Source organism: Pelobates fuscus, chromosome 1, assembly GCF_036172605.1.
Source record: "Pelobates fuscus isolate aPelFus1 chromosome 1, aPelFus1.pri, whole genome shotgun sequence".
In the NCBI taxonomy this organism is placed as follows: domain Eukaryota; kingdom Metazoa; phylum Chordata; class Amphibia; order Anura; family Pelobatidae; genus Pelobates; species Pelobates fuscus.
This window is the reverse complement of record NC_086317.1, coordinates 162,197,708-162,214,640: the sequence shown is the minus strand read 5'-3', so window position 1 is coordinate 162,214,640 and position 16,933 is coordinate 162,197,708. Positions and strand designations below refer to the sequence as shown.

The 16,933-nt window shown below is 41.9% G+C and overlaps 1 protein-coding gene across 1 annotated transcript in view; it reads right to left on the bottom strand.

Moving 5' to 3' along the window:
- Positions 1-1,889: 1,889 nt before the first annotated feature.
- Positions 1,890-16,933, bottom strand: part of SLC26A9 (solute carrier family 26 member 9) — a 112,996-nt gene continuing 97,952 nt past the window's right edge. The window contains exons 16-21 of the mRNA XM_063444356.1: positions 12,294-12,401; positions 11,002-11,289; positions 8,856-8,910; positions 8,446-8,591; positions 4,168-4,242; positions 1,890-2,273 (exon numbers count right to left, since the gene is read on the bottom strand). Coding sequence (XP_063300426.1) covers positions 2,226-2,273; positions 4,168-4,242; positions 8,446-8,591; positions 8,856-8,910; positions 11,002-11,289; positions 12,294-12,401 — 720 coding nt within the window. The 3' untranslated portion in view covers positions 1,890-2,225. The remainder of the gene's footprint in view (positions 2,274-4,167; positions 4,243-8,445; positions 8,592-8,855; positions 8,911-11,001; positions 11,290-12,293; positions 12,402-16,933) is intronic.

The window sequence follows — 16,933 nt, the reverse complement described above, 5'->3', positions numbered from 1 at the left end:
TAGCAATCACAGGGCTACCCTACCCCATCACCCCACCTTTCTTCTAGTGATGGCTACACAGGGTCATGCATACAGGATGTAGAATGTAACCAGGTCTATAAAAGGTTAGTGTGTGTGTGTGTATTTAGATGAGAAACGCTATACAACCATGAAAAAAATCTCCCATGAGTATCTAATCTATATTCCGCTTCTGTAACCAGCTTTGGAATTATATCAAGATATCACCTGCTTAAATTTCATTACAAGAAAAAAAACCTCTGAACTAATTAAGAAGAATCTGTGAGTTTTATGATCTGCAAAAGGGGCAATGGTAAGAGTTACATAAGTAAAAAATATGACCCTACTGTAGCACCATGTAACAAAAGCACAGCTTAGTGGAAAGGGGCCTTGACAGGGGTTAGGAGGTGGGCATGGGAGGAAGCTAGTGGGATTGGTTAATGGAGGGTTAAGGGACTGGGCTATATAAGTAGGCAGATATTTTGGAAAAATCACGCTTAACTTGCCTACCTGGCTGAGTTTTTCCCACCCTTGCTCCCTGGGTGTTTGGCCATAGTGGGGTTCCCATTTTGTCACAGCAGCGGGATAGGGAGCTATAGGAGAGGAAATAGGCTCCCCAGTAGGAAGGTTATGTTAATGGTTATTGGTATGTTTGGTAGGTTTCGAGTCCTGTTGGTGGCTTAGAACCTGATGGGTTAGGGGTGTCCGGGTATACCCCTACCATGGTTAAATTCTAATAAATGGTTGGCACTTTAAGTGATGTTATGTTGTTATAATGATATATATATATATATATATATATATATATATATATATATATATATGATATTTATACCTAACGGAAGGATATGGAAGTAATGGCGGGGCATAGGGCAATGACCCAAAAGTTTCTATGTTAAGTTATTATTATTTCTATAAGGTTCCGGATGCCCATATGGCGACGATACATCAGTCATGAGAATTATAGCGAGAGGACATAAGGACATGTTAGATGCTACACTGGAATTAAATGGACATATTAGAAAATGCAGTGAGTGTTGCGATACATTGCACTTCTAATCATTTGTGGAAAAACTCCGTACTTCTAGCCAGCCTTGACACAGCCTAAAGGGGCTAATGTTGACACTTTAAAAGTTCACTTCAATAGCAAAAAATAAACACAATTTAGTCAATAAAAGGTGTCACTGTTTAGTGACCAATTTAATGCAAGATTTGTTTTACCTGCATGCAACATAGCATTGAAAATACAGATAGATCATAAAGGAGATGAAATAAATAATGTGTCTAATTTCTTTATCTATATATACATTATAAACACTCTGCACCCCATATTTCAACTGCAGCATACAGTGTTAGTTGCCACAGTTCTGCTTCTGGAGTGGTTAGTACCTTAATAGCTGCAATTTATTTTGATACACCCTTAGTAATACAGGGGTGTCTGCTGCTAATTCTTCCAGCAGAATGAAGGCGAAAGCCTTGTCAATTATATGATATTCATAAGTTTCATAAAAAGAGAGGCTGTACATTTTTAAAGTAAAAGCAGAACCATTAAATGTTTATATGAAGCCTTACTGCACCCAGGAGTACTAGGTTATTTCATATGTTTTAGATTATATCTTGCACGTTCTTAGTCAGGTCAATGGACACTGATAATTGTAGAAAACGTCAAGGAGCGGAGAGATCCATCAAGAGATTTAAATCCATTCATGCGCGGAGTGATGTAAAAAAACAAAAACCACGGTTTCATCATAGGACATACTGTAATTGCATAGAGTGATTTTTTTTTTAAAAATGGCTTTTCTTTTTTTCTTTTTTTTTTATTCCAAGGATTGAAAGGTTTCTAATGAGTGACCAACAGTCCAAATAGGAAGTGAATTTTAATCAGCATAGAAAGTCAACTTTAGCCAACAGAAGATCAGAGAAGACAAAAGGATGTATGGGGTTTCGTTAATATTATTAAGATCCAACCTCAATTCTTTGTTAGCAGCTGATAATGTTTGAGCATGAATCCTATTCATGTCACCTGAGTTAGTTTGTTCTGCTGTTTGCTGAAACGCAGCTGGAACAAGAGTCCCCCTCGCGTCTAGCATGGATAAGATGGAAGCTCAGGGTTGCATTTATCACCAGGTGATTGTTATAATGAAGTCTGCAAGAATCTGCTCTGCAGGTAACGTAAGAGGGAAGGGGGGGATCTGCCGCTGTGCAGAACACTTCTCATTAAGTGATCCTTAGAGAGCTGTCTGGATTTCTGCTTGAAACATGCTGCCAAACATTGCCTGAAAAAGGGGACAAAATGGGAAATGAATGGGTTATAAAAATTCCCTTATTAAATGTGAAATCCTTATACTATTACTAATTGGGATTTTCTGGGAATTGTCCAAGGAATTTTACATTTTAGTCCAAAATAGCTGAGCTGAACAAGTGGAAAATATTTGGATACAAATATTAAATTACAAATGTTAATTTCCATGTTCATTTCACCCAAAACAAAAACAAAAAAATCACGGTTTAATAAATTATTAAGAATTATTCAATTAGGAAGGCATTATAACTGAGGAGGGAATTTGAAATCTTAAAGGAAAACTATAGTCATCAGAACAACTACAGCTTATTGCATTTGTTCTGGTGAGTATAATCTTTCCCTTCGGTCTTTGTGTTGTAAACACTGTCTTTTCAGAGAAAATGCAGTGTTTACATTACAGCCTAGTGATAACTCAACTGGCCACTCCTCAGATGGCTGCTAGAGGTGCTTTCTGGGGCAGTGCTGCACAGTGAACCTCTGCATGCAGACTCTGAATTTTCCTCAAAGAGATTCATTGATTCAATTCATCTCTATGAACAGATGCTGATTGGCCAGGGCTATGTTTGAATTGTGCAGGTTTGCCCATGATCTGCCTCCTTGACAGTCTCAACCAATCCTATGGGAAAAGCACTGTGATTGGCTTTAGACCACCCCTTCTGATGATGCCAGCAGACAACAGGCAGGTCAGAGAAAGACAGGGGCAAAGCCAGCAGTTGCAGACTTACATACAAGTAAGATTTTACTATATTTAGTGTGGCAAGGGGGAGGCAGGGAGGCTAGATGGTGGTTTTAACACTATAGGGTCAGGAATACATGCTGAAATATTCTCTAATTAAGCTAATCTTTCAGTTAAGTAGAAACACTCATAGAGTAGATCCTCCACAGGGATACAAAATCAGAACCTTTACTTAGGCAACATCATAGTTAAATGAACACTAAAGTATTAGGAACGCATACTTGTATTCCTGACACTATAGAGTTAAATCCACTATTCAGGTCATTGGCCCCCGTAGCATTGGTTTGAAAAGGTGGTTTTACTCACCTTTTTTCCAGACTTGATCATCTCAACCAATCCAATGCTATACCATAGGAAAACATTGGAAGGCTATTGCACATGCACATGCGCCAATAAGCATCTCCTCATAGAATCAATGCATCTTTATGGAGAATGTTCAACACATCCATGCAGCAGTGGACTAGGAAGTACCTCTAGTGGCTGCCTGAGTGGCTGCTACAAGAGGTGTTACTAGGCAGCAATGTAACATTAAAGGGCTGTGTTTACATTAAGCTGTAGTGATTCTGGTGATTGTAGTGTCCCTTTAAGATGAACACATCTCTGAGGTGTCACAGTTGACCTGAAATGCATCAGATTAATTAATTCCTTCCCCCCGCAAGCCTTAACTGCAATGTTGCTTCAATAAAGATTTTATTCTTTTTTTCCTTTTTTCTCCTTACTAACTCGAGTTTCAGCAGTCAGAGTCTGCATGCACCTCTCTCAGATTTAAGGAATATTTTATTTAAAAACTACGGTATGTCCTTCACTTAACTTAAATAACCTCCAGTAATTTTCATGCTCCGAGCTTGGCTTGCCTTTTCTAATTCCATTGCCAATTAGCCACAATTTTTGGACTAATATACATGGAACATTTGCAAAGTATTATGTAACAAAAGTCAGTAAAATAATTTTGTCAATCACATAGAAACTACTAATTTTAAAAATCATTACTTTTATCTGTGAATTGGATTCTATTACTGGACGATAAACTTAACTCTGGTAATCGAATAGCAAATTTACCATGGACTATTCAACTACAAGAGAAAATCATATAATGCCATCTATTCCTATGTGTGCTGTTTTCTTAACTCACCTCCTCAAGGTTTACATAATCATCACTGATCTCATCCTGAGTATCCTGTATATGAATATCTGCGTCACCAGCATTCTATAGTAGACATAAACCATTATTACTATAACTATTACAAAAAACAAACAAATAACGAACAGAATTTAATATAATTTGTTAGAAACAAGTGGTGATAGTCTCTTTATAAAACACTTAATGGTATTCCTGAGCAAGATATTAGGTCAACTACTTACAGCCAGGCATAATATTTTAATATGAACAATGTTATCCTCGTTGTAGCTGTTGAATTTTGGACTTTACATGAGAATAGGCAAGGGTGTTTGAGATATACTCCTGGGCATACTGGCTAGAGTACACAGTATATACTTAGGTTAGAACTATAGATCTGATCTAGAATTATATTCATGCACTTAATACTTTGGATAATTTCCATTAAATAAAAACTGCAAGCAAATTTTCTATCACGTGTCTACTGGCAGCGATGTAAAGCAGTTGTTTTACTTAATGTATATTTAGATGTCTGCACAGCCATTTTATGAAACAAACTTTCTTTGAATTTCATATAGTATTATGTTTGCATGCTACACCAAGGTTCCCTGTGGGCTGACTTTTCATTATGCATCAATCTCCAATCCTGGTGCGAGTGCAGTGTCAATGAAAGTGTCAGTGATACACAATGAATGAACTCTGCATATATTTTGTCATTGCTGCACTGTTAAACTATTTGCAAATTAGTATACCAACTTTTAGTGTACAGTTTATGTAAATCATCACCTTCGTTAATTAACAGAAATTATTTCCAGAACAGTTGTTGGACTCATGTGGTCATAATTAGAGTTGAGCAGACACTTGGATGTTCGGGTCCGGCGGGTTCGAAAAAAAGTCCGGGTTCGGGATCGAACTTGACCCCGAACCCCAACCCCAACCCCATTGAAGTCAATGGGGACCCGAACTTTTGGGCACAAAAATGCCTCTAAAAAGTCCTGGAAAGGGCTAGAAGGCTGCAAAAGGATGTAAAATGGGGGTAAGAGTAGGACTAGTGCCCTGCAAACAAATGTGGATAGGGAAATCACTTAAAATAACTTAAAATAACAGCAGCCGCTTAGTAGATAACTCCCTAATTCCCACGGTATTAGGGAGCTATCTACCAAAAGGCTGAAATACCTAAATTGGTCTTTCAGTCAAATTTACTAATACTAATTAAAGATTACTTAGTATTAGTAAATTCAGTCCCTATTCGCTATACCGCGAGTAGGGGCGTGTCTAGTAAACAGTGAGCAGCCAGAAAAAAAAAAAAAACAATTTCCCCCACCCCTGTGCGACGGGTGAGGGTCCGAAATAGGAATGTGGAGGGGGGACCTACTGTCCTCCCCCACCCCTGCGCGGCGGGTGGGGGCCCTAAATAAAACCTACTGCCCTCCCCCTCATCCCTCACCCCTGGGTGGGGGACATAAATAAGAATTTGGGGTGGGGGACCTACTGTCCTCTGCCCCGGCCCCCACCCCTGCGCGGTGGGTGGGGGCCATAAATAAAAATTGGGGGGGTGACCTACTGTCCTCCCCCCGGCCCCACCCTTGCACGGCGGGTAGGGGCCCTAAATAACAATAAGAGGGGGGACCTACTGTCCTCCCCCCCCCCGGCCCCCACCCCTAAGCAGCGGGTGCGGATCCTAAATAAAAATGTAACACCCCCCCAGTGACTAGTGGTCCCCAAACCCCTAGTCACTCCCCTTCCCCCAAAAAAATAACCCCTACCTACCCCCGTCATCCTAAAAAATAATGAGGGGGGACCCTTATCTAAAGACCTGTAAAAAAAAATAAAAAATAGACTTACCATTTGATGTCTTCTTTCTTCTAAAACAAAATGAGCACAAAACAAAAAATCCATTTTCACCCATGGAGGGCTCCGCGCAGACTGAGCTCTGCAGGGCGGGGAAAGGCTTATAAAGCAATTAGGCTCAGAGCACTCTGGTGGGTTTAAGCCATCCAATCAGAGTGCTGTGACAGGTAAATGAAGAGACTGACAGGTAAGTCTCTACATTTACCTGTCACAGCACTCTGATTGGTTGGCTTGAAATCCACCAATCAGAGTGCTCTGTGTCATTTTACACAGTGTGGGAAAGTTCTATGGAATTTTCCCACGCTGTGTAATTTTACTCATAACACTCTGATTGGTGGATTGAAAGTAATCAGAGAGTTATGAGTCAAATTACACAGTGTGGGAAAATTCCAAAGAACTTTCCCACGCTGTGTAAAATGACACAGAGCACTCTGGCTGGATTTCAAGCTAACCAATCAGAGTGCTCTGTGTCATTTTACACAGCGTGGGAAAGTTGTTTGAAATTTTCCCACACTGTGTAATTTGACTCATAACACTCTGATTGGTGGATTAAGTAACCAATCAGAGTGTTATGAGTCAAATTGCACAGCGTGGGAAAATTCCAAAGAACTTTCCCACGCTGTGTAAAATGACACAGAACACTCTGATTGGTGGATTTCAAGCCAACCAATCAGAGCGCTGTGACAGGTAAATATAGAGACTTCAGCCTGTCAGAGCACTCTGATTGGATGGCTTAAACACACCAATCAGAGTGCTCTGAGCCTAATTGCAGGGCGGGGCAAGGCTTTATAAGCCTTCCCCCGCCCTGCAGAGCTCAGTCTGTGCGGAACCCTCCATGGGTGAAAATTGCTTATTATTTTTTGCGCTCGTTTTTTTTGTTTTTTTTTAAAGTGCGTCGGTTATTATGGATTTTTATTTGGCCTTTTTGGGGGCTGAAAAAAGAAGATTTTAGAAGAAAGAAGACATCAAATGGTAAGTCAATTTTTTTTATTTTTTTTACAGGTATTTAGATAAGGGTCCCCCTTATTATATTTAGGATGAGGGGAGTAGGTAGGGGTTATTTTTTTGGGGGGGAGGGGGGTGACTAGGGGTTTGGTGACCCCTAGTCACCTGGGGGGGTTAAATTGTTATTTATGGCCCCCACCCGCTGCTCAGGGGTGGGGGCCAGGGGGGAGCACATTAGGTCCCCCCTCCCAATTTTTATTTATGGCCCCCACCCACCGCTTAGGGGTGGGGGCCAGGGGGTAGGACATTAGGTTTCCCCCCCCCTCAATTTTTATTTATGGCCCCCACCCACTGCTCAGGGGTGGGGGCCAGGGGGGGAGGACAGTAGGCCCCCCCTTTTGTTATTTAGGGCCCTCACCCGCCGGCCAGGGGGAGGACATTAGGTCCCCCCCAATTTTTATTTATGGCCCCCACCCACCGCTCAGGTGTGGGGGCCGGGGGGGGAGAGAACAGAAGGTCCCGCCCCTTATTGTTATTTAGGGCCCCCATCCGCCACTCAGGGATGGGGGCCAGGGGGAGGACATTAGGTTTTCAAAACGCGTCATTAAATCGCCGAACTCCAACCCGAACATACAATGATATGTCCGTGTTCGGGTCCAGGGGCCAAAAATCGTAATGTTCGGTACGAACTGCTCAACTCTAGTCATAATGCCTTTTTCACAACTAATCATTTTGCTAGTGAATCATTCATATCAGAGGTATGTCTGGGCAGGTGAGCTACAGGTTTGAATTATTATTATTATTATTATTATTATTATTCCACAGCAGGAACAATAGATAGATGAGGACTCTGCTCAAACGAGCTTACAGTCTAAATGAGATGGGATTCAAATACACAACAGGGCAGCAAGGGTGACAGCCACCAAACAAGGACGAAAAGTAGCAGAGCTGGAGGTGAGAGTGGAATATGGCTCTTTAGGAAAGCAAGAGACAGGCTTGGGTAAGTATATATAAGTTACTTTGGGAGTCCATAAGCATTTCTGAACAGATGTGTTTTGAGGGACTTCTTAAACAATTGAAGACTAGGGGAGAGTCTGATGGGGGTAGGCAGGCTGTTCCAAAAGAAGGGAGCCTCCCACAAGATGTCCTGCAAGCGCGAGTTAGCAGTAAGGGTGCGAGCAGCAGACAGGAGAAGGTCACCGGCAGAACGGAGAGACAGAGAAGGGGCATATCTATGAATCAGGAAAGAAATGTAAGAGGGGCTAGAGTTGGTTAGAGCTTTATAGGTAAGGGTTAGTAATTTGAATTGACACCTATATGACACAGGAAGCCAGTGTAAGGATCAACAGAGGGGTGAGGTATGGGAGGAACGACTGGTGAGAAAGATCATGTAAGTTGGAAATTCAGAATAGAACACAGTAACAGCCAACAAAAAAAGGATAAACAGAAATGCGTAGTGCGAAAGACGGATATTTGAATTGGAGGAATTTTCCATACCTTGCCTGTACAGGCCGTGTGTCTGGCTCCTGTGGTGTTGGCCATTGCATGTATAACAGCATCATGCACAGTGAGGAAAAGGTGATCACGGTTCAGACCACCTTCCACAAAGACTCCCCCAATCTCAATGTCATCATATACTTGAGCTGAACCAAGACAAAAGAGTTGAATGGAGACAGGATTTCATGTTTGGTACAGATCATGTCTTATACACCTGTCATTTTGTATTCTGAGTCATAAAAGTAAATTCACTATAGTATTCATCTATTCCTTCACCAAATAAAAAAATAAAAACACACAAGCATATCCTAGATTAAAGAAAATGTAGGTTCTTACACTGACTTAATAACGTTAGGTTATCCCCACACACTAGTGCTCAAAACATTACCACTATAAAAACAAAGGTTTACCTTGTACATCCGCTAAGAAGAAATTCACCCCGATTCTCTGATAACTGGAGCACAGCTAAGGGGGAAAAGGGCACAGTTATTTAAAATGCTGACACAGGTCAATGTATTTACTTTTTGGGTATTGCACTGAAAATATGTATTAGTTTTGTATGACAGCCAAATTATGCCTGAGGGCATATACCGTTACACTGCAGGGGGCACAGCACACTCTCTACTTCCCAGCTGCTCTGATCTTCCCTAAGTCTCGCAAGAGTTAGACAGAGAAGATCAGCCTGGAAGTGGAGATGGAGTGTGCTGGGCCCCCTGAAGTGTACAAATAGCCAGGGGCCCACACATCCCACCAGACCACCAGGGAATGTTATCTTCTCTCCCCCCGGCCTCACGTAAGACGCTTTGTGGGAGGAATAAAATAAAATGTTTTATAATAAATGAGAAAAATACTATATGCTCCCCCCCAGTACATTTACACACACTATACACTAACATTTACACATGCTACATCCTTACACAAACATGCAGTCACTACACACTACATCATTACACAAACACACTCTGCAGTCACTATACACACACTACATCCACTACACAAAGACACACTCTGCATTCACTATGCAAACACTACATTCCGCTACACAAAGACACAATCTGCATTCACTATACACACACCACATCCACACACACTGCATTCAATATACAAACACTACATCCACTACACAAACACACACTCTGCATTCACTATACACACACTACATCCACTACACAAACATACAATCTGCATCTTATACACACAAACACTACATATATTACATAAATGTACAATCTGCATCCATGACACACACACCTTATTCACTTGACACAATCTACATCCACTATACACACACCACATTCAATACACGCACACACCTCATCCCTGTGGCCCAGAACTTGAGCTGTGTCAGGGGCCCCGAAAGGGGCCCAAACCAAGTACTGAGTCCATATGCATGCTTATACTTTTCAGAGGTCCGATATTGTTCTATGTACACTCCTTGTTTTATTGATTGCATGTAATATTCTAATTTACTGACATTGTGGATTTGGGGTTTTCATACGCTGTAAGCCATAATCATCGCACTTATGACAAATCACGGCTTGAACTATCTTGCTTTGCATGTAATGCGTCTATCTCATATATTCGTTTCCTCTTTTACATTGCATTACTGAAATAAATTAACCTTTGCACGATATTCTAATTTTTCGAGTATCACCTGTATTGATGGCAGCCCTGATGGCAGCTATAGTTACCACTTCCTGATCTTTGCAGATGCCATTGTAAAAACTGCAGATCAAAGCGATTTTTAGCAAGTGCAGGAAAATTTAATTTATTGTTTGCAGATTTTTGCAAGCATTATCATAGAACTGCATTCTGTTGTGTTATTTTAGCACATTTCTGTTACTAATGTTGATCTAAAATAAAATGAAAACTGAAGCTTTTTCCAATCTTGCCTTAAAAATGGAAAAAAATTATATTTTGATTCTAAAAGTATTGTTGTTATTAGTTATTATTAAAACACTGTAGTATAATGTTTAGAATATAACCAAATGCAGTAAAATGTTTAGATTATTTGGACTATTATTAACATACAACAATAGCTCAGGTATCAGTTGAGTAAGGTTTCTGCATCACTAATTTACAATTTTCAGGTCCTGTCCTGCCGTCATGGCCGTCATGGCTTTGCTCCCTGGTATCCTGCTTTTGACAAGTGTAGCGAGAGCACATCATTAGACATGATCGCACTATGCTCAGGTCATTAGGAACATGCAGAGAGCATTGTTACAGTGCTCCCTGCATGGTCCACCCTTGGTGAGCCGGCCTACTTGATATATAGGGTACCTATATACAATAAAATAATTACAGCATATTATGCAGCAATAGCAACCAGATATTTCACATCTATAAACAAAGCAAGTAGCAAACAGTTCATTATTTGAGTAACCCCTGCTTAAAGGAATATTGTCTGGTTTTGTTTGTAATTCACATACATCACACATGAAAAGTGCTAAATATAATACTTCATAAAATACTGACTAAATATGCTAAATTTAATACTTCATAAAGATGGGTATAAAACAAGCCAAGAAAAACTCCCAAAACATAAATAAAACATACCTTCCCAAGAGCTTTGATCCCCATGAGGTCTACAAAGCATACTCCACTCATGTCAATGATGACAGTATGGAAATTAACAATTGGAGGAGCCGTAACAATAGGATCTTCAATTTGTGCTGGAGCAGACACACCATTTGTGATATTTGGCAGTGCTGAGGAACCCACTGTTAGTGTATTAGATGCAATGTAACTGATCGCATTGCTTGTCCCATTCATTGTGCTGTTGTTGTTGGAGTCTGTGGGTTGAGTACCATCAAAATCTTCCTGAAGCTCTTGCAGTGATAAAGTCTGTACCATGAAGACAAGAATAAAGCATTGATAAGACAAGCAATTTTAGCTGGCATCATGTTTTGAGCTAGCATTTTCTTTGTGACTAACTTTAGATTGGTTCTATTGAAAACATTCTAGAGCTGAATAGATGTTTCTGATATTTCTTATCTGCAATCTTTAATCAACTAGTGTCCAATTATCTACTTCGATGTTGAGCAATGTTTTAACGTAGAGAGTAACATTCCATTCAGATGAAGAATGTTGAGGATCCAGACATGCTAATTGTATAATGCAACATAACTGTGATGTTTTGGGGGGCAAGAAGAAGGGCTTAATACAATCCTTCATTTTCTTTTTTATAACAATGAACTATATCATGGCTGTTGTCTAGAATATTTGCAGCTCTGTTACTGATTAAGAGAAGGGCTTTAAGTTCTTTAAAATTAAATCTAAAATTAACTAATTTGAATTTAAAAAGACACTATAGTCACCAGAACAACTACAGCTTAATGTATTTTTTCTAGCGAGTATAGTAAGTCTCTGCAGGATTTGTAATGCAAACCCTGTTATTCAAAGTAAAGGCAGTGTTTACATTGCTCGATATGGACACTTCCAGTGGCAGTCACTTGGACAGCCACTAGAGGTTCTTCCTGGGTCTAATTAACGGTTCCTAATTAATTCTGGGAGGTAAATGAAAGTTTGGCCTTTGGCATATGAACTCTCTAGGATCTGGATACAGGTTTGTTTTTCCAGAAAGATATTAACAGTTCTCCTTTTAAATAGTTTGTACAATGATGCCCAGCCACCTGGACCATTTTAAGTCATGGTGGCAGCCAACTGACTATTATTTAGGCTTGAACTTTTTAACCTTTGAAATATGTTACATGAGTCCTAAAATTGTACATCCCTAAGCCAGTCATCACAAAGTCTAACAGTGTTCCATAGAAGACTGAAGGTCACTTAAAATTCTAGCTTGTATGGCATACCCTAGCTCCCAAATAATATGTCCAATATAAGCTTACTTTACTCTTCATAAACAGAGATCCTCGCTGTCTCTTGTGCTCTTCTTTCTCTTGTTTCTTCAAGTACTTCTTTTTTGTGAGGTAGACCTTGCAAGGATCCAACCCAGTCTGGAACATAGAAATAAAGTAATTTAGTGAACCTGGAACTTAGGCTGAACAAATTGTGAGCCACTGGATTACCTATAGACTTTATAATCATATTTACTCTACATCAAGCATGTCAAAGCCGCGGCCCATAATGAATATCTTTGCGGCCCAGCGAGCCGCGAGTACATGCTTACTATTAAGGCAGAGAAGGCATCTGCTCTCCCCACATTGCAGGTGCCTACTCTGCTAAAATGTACCCATACGGGAGGAGAGGAAGCTGGCGGCAGCGAGGGAGCTCAGTCTGTTCTTCCTGCTCCTCACTGCTCGCGCGCCCTCTGTGGTGATGCCTGGTGCCAGAATATGACGTAATTCTGACCCAGCATCACTAAACTGCGCGCCTAAGGAGCAGGGGGACCTCCAGAAAGAAGATCCTCACTAGACCCCAGGGAGGGGCCACACACCAGCTCCTAAAGGTAGGGAGCAATCAGAAATAAATAAAATGATTTGTAAATGTGTGCAAGAATGTGTGTGTGTGTGTGTGTGTCTGTCAGTGTGTGTGTTTGTCAATGAGTGTGTGTGTGTCTGTCAGTGAGTGTGTATGTGTCTGTCAGTGTGTTTGTGTGTGTGTGTCTGTCAATGTGTGTGTGTGTCGGTCAGTGAGTGTGTCGGTCAGTGTTGCGATGGCAGCGGCTGGACAGTGCAGGACCTGGAGGTGCACAGAGGCACGCAATGCCACGTCACATTCCGACATGACATTAACGTGCTTCAGCTTCACAGGGTTTCAACGAGTAGCGGGATGATTCACTTTGGCACAGGGTGCGGACAGCCCCATTGGGAGTATACCAGAGGCTGGACTCCAGAGTTGCATACTGGCAGTGGCAATGTGAGTGGAGTCTGCTTGTTGGCTAATACTGTTGTTTTTTAAAACAGGTGCAGGGATTTAGTAGAGGGGGGATGGGGTTTTATAGAGGGGGGGCTGGGGCCTATTTGAGGAGGGTGCTAGGGTTTAGTAGAGGGTGATGCTGGGATTTTTTTTAAACTGTACTTTTCCAAATAAACCTACAGTGAGGGAAAAAAGTATTTTATCCCCTGCTGATTTTGAAAGTTTGCCCCCTGACAAAGAAATGATCAGTCTATAATTTGAATGGTAGGTGTGTTTTTTTTTGTAATTTGTATTTTATTATTTTTTCAGCAACATGGGATGGGGGAAGGATACAGAAGGAAATAGGGGGGGAGGGGGAATTACATAGCAGAGTACAATGGTTATACCTTTTTCATAACATATACATGTTTTGTACATACCGAAGTGTTAGGGATTTTGGTTCTATGCCCTACCAACTCCTCCCGCATGGACATGTCTACCTATTGACTTCAACCTGTGGGTGTCAATCTTGCCTTTCTTAGCCCCACGTCTACCATTTTTGGGTTAGTGACCTACTATCCCTGCAGTGTTTCCCGAATAGTTGTTACTCATGCGGGGGTGAGGGCAGCACACTAGGTTATTGCCTCGAAGAGTGGCTGGTTTGTGTCTCATCCTAGCCTACATCTAATTTTGTGTCTCCTTGTTTGTTCAGGTTGACCCCACTCCATTCGCGCCATAAGTCCCACTTCCCTTGAAAGTGATGTGCGTGAGTTGATAGTTTGCCAAATTGCGTTTCGTAGGACATTTGTTTGTCTATTTCTTGAATGAGGTGTGGAATAGATGGGGCTGTGGTGGTTTTCTATGACCTGGCTATCAGTTTTTGTGCAGTCAATAGTATGTGATATATCAGTTTCTTTGCTTTGGGAGGGACAACCCCGGGGAAATCGAGCAACAGGCAAGTTGCGGGTTCAAAATCAATGTCCATGGTGGTGACCTCTGCTATGAGTTTGTGTACTTCTTTCCAGAACCTAACTAACCGTGGGCATCTCCACCAGATGTGTATGACCGTGCCTTGTTCTAGGTCACACCGCCAACATGTCTGAGAGATGTTCGGGTATATTTTATGTAGACGCGTTGGAACCATGTACCACCTGTATAGAGTTTTCTGGTGCTGTTCTAAGAGTGGGGCGGATTTAATCAATTTCCTCACAGAGGAGGAGATGTGATGCCATTTGCTTTCAGGAATGCTCGTGTTTAGGTCAGATTCCCATTGTTTAGCTTGCGTGGAATTATGGAAAGGTTGATATTGTTGAAGGAGCTTGTAGCATTCTGAGAGTGGCTTGAATTTAGGTGGGGGTTTTCCTGCAATACCTATCTTTTCCCATATTGAGAGGGCACTCTTCCCTGGGCCGCAACTTACTTGGGTCTTCTCTTTGGGTTGCCTGTTTAGGAAGGATTGAAGTTGGACATAAGAATAATGCGATGTATTTGGGATATCGTGGTCTAAGCTAAGTTTAGTGAATTCTATCAGCTTGCCCTCTTTGCACACCTGTGATAGGTGGGTGACCCCTTTAGCAATCCACGGTTTGGCGTGAAACGTCGGAATGCAGTCGGTTATGGCTTTTAGGGGAGTTGCCAAGGAAAGGGGGTGCCCAGTGTCGAATTTCGCTCTGTGTGTGTCCCACGTGTGGAGGGCCAGGGCTAGTTGCGTAGGCATGTCTGGGGTACTTGGTCTAGATTTTTTATTCAGCCACATTAAGTTGGAAATTTGAAAGGGTTCTATGGTGTCGGATTCCATCTGCACCCATTGAGGCTGGTTTTCTTTAGTGATGTGGTTCAGCAATGAGGTAAGTACTGCTGCCTGGTGGTATGATTTGATATGGGGGAATGCCATCCCTCCCTGTTTAATCGGGGCCGTTAATACGTTTTGGGAGATTCTTGCTCGGCCTTTTCCCCAAATGAATTGTATCAATTTAACTTGTATGTCCTTAAAGTATGTTTGTGGTGCTCGCATAGGGAGGTTCCTAAAAACGTATTGCAGTTTGGGCAGAATGGTCATTTTTATCGCTGTTATGCGGTCTGACCATGTCAGGAAGAGTCTTTCCCAGCCCCGTAGCACCTCTGTGCATTCTTTCCACACCCTGTTATAGTTAGTAGGGAACATGTCTGCCGTGTTTTTTGTAAATGTGAGACCTAAGTATTTTAGGTTATTCTTCCTCCATTCAAACTGGTAGTGTTGGCGTAGATTTGTGATCGTTTGTGTGTCTAGTCGGAGACCCATCGCCTGAGTCTTGGTGGTATTAAGGGAGTAGTAGGACATCTCCCCATATTCCTTGATGATTTGCATTATGTGAGGTAGGGAACTCTCTGGGCGGGAGACGTATAGTAATCGACTCCTTTGATCTCCGGGTGGGTTCTAAGTGCTGTAAGTAAGGGTTCTAAGGCCAGTACGTAGAGTAAAGGGGACAGCGGACACCCCTGGCATGTGCCATTTGTGATCTGAAATGGGTGTGACATAAATCCCGCTTGGAGTACTTGGGCTGCGGGGTGAGAGTAGAGTGCAAATGTTTGTCTGATAAATTGGGGTGGGAGTCCGTATCTCTCCAGTACTTGTCGGAGAAATGGCCAACCCAGATGGTTGAACGCCTTTTCTGCGTCTAGCGCTAAAAGTAGACCGCCTGGGCCCGACCTCCTCATTCTCTCTAGGATGAGGGATAGTTTTCGAGTATTGTCCAGTCCTTGTCTTCCCAGCACAAACCCAGTTTGATCATCGTGTATGAGTGATGGTAATATTGGTCCCAATCTGGAGGCCAGTATCTTAGCGTATATTTTGGCGTGTTTAAAAGCGAGATGGGTCTAAAGTTTTTGCATTGGTCTGGGGTTTTTCCTGGTTTGGGCAGGGTGACTATTGTTGCTAGTAGCATTTCAGGGGGGAGCTCACCTGTGCTTGTCGTTGTCTGGAATATCTTTACTAGCCATGGACCTAATATCCCCGCAAATTTTTTATAGTACGCATTGGATAGACCATCCGCCCCCGGAGATTTCCCTATTGGAAGTTGGTTTATGGTGCGGAGCACTTCCTCTAGGGCGATAGGTTGGAGTAGGGCATCAAGTTGGTTTTGTGTGATGGTGGGGAGGGGGAGACGGGCCAGGTACTCGCTGATGGTGTTTACATCCCGGGTGTTGACTCCCGGTTGTTCTTTCAGGTTATAAAGCCCTGCATAATATTTTGCAAATTCTTGGGTGATATCTGGGGGGTTTAATATTTTATTGTTATTCGGGCCTAGGAGGTGTGTTATCTTAGAGGTCGTTATTTTGTCTCTTAATCTGTTGGCTAAATATTTAGTGGCCTTCCCGCTGTGGTGGTATGAGGTCGCCTTCATTTTATGGAGGAAATAAGCTGTCTTCTCTGCTTGTAGGTCAGTTAATTGGTTGGACAAGGTTCGGATTTGGGTCGCCAAGGTTAGGGAGGGGGATCTTTTGTTTAATGAGTTGAGGATTGCCAATTGCTTCTGGCAGTCTATTAGGGTCTTTTGTCTGTGTTTCTTGAGGTAAGATGAGCGTCTAATGAATAAGCCCCGTACCACTGCCTTATGTGCTGACCACACTGTTGTGTCTAAAACGTCATCGGTCACATTAGTACGGAAGAATTCTGTGAGATCGGTCCTCATCTGTTCTACGAATGATTGGT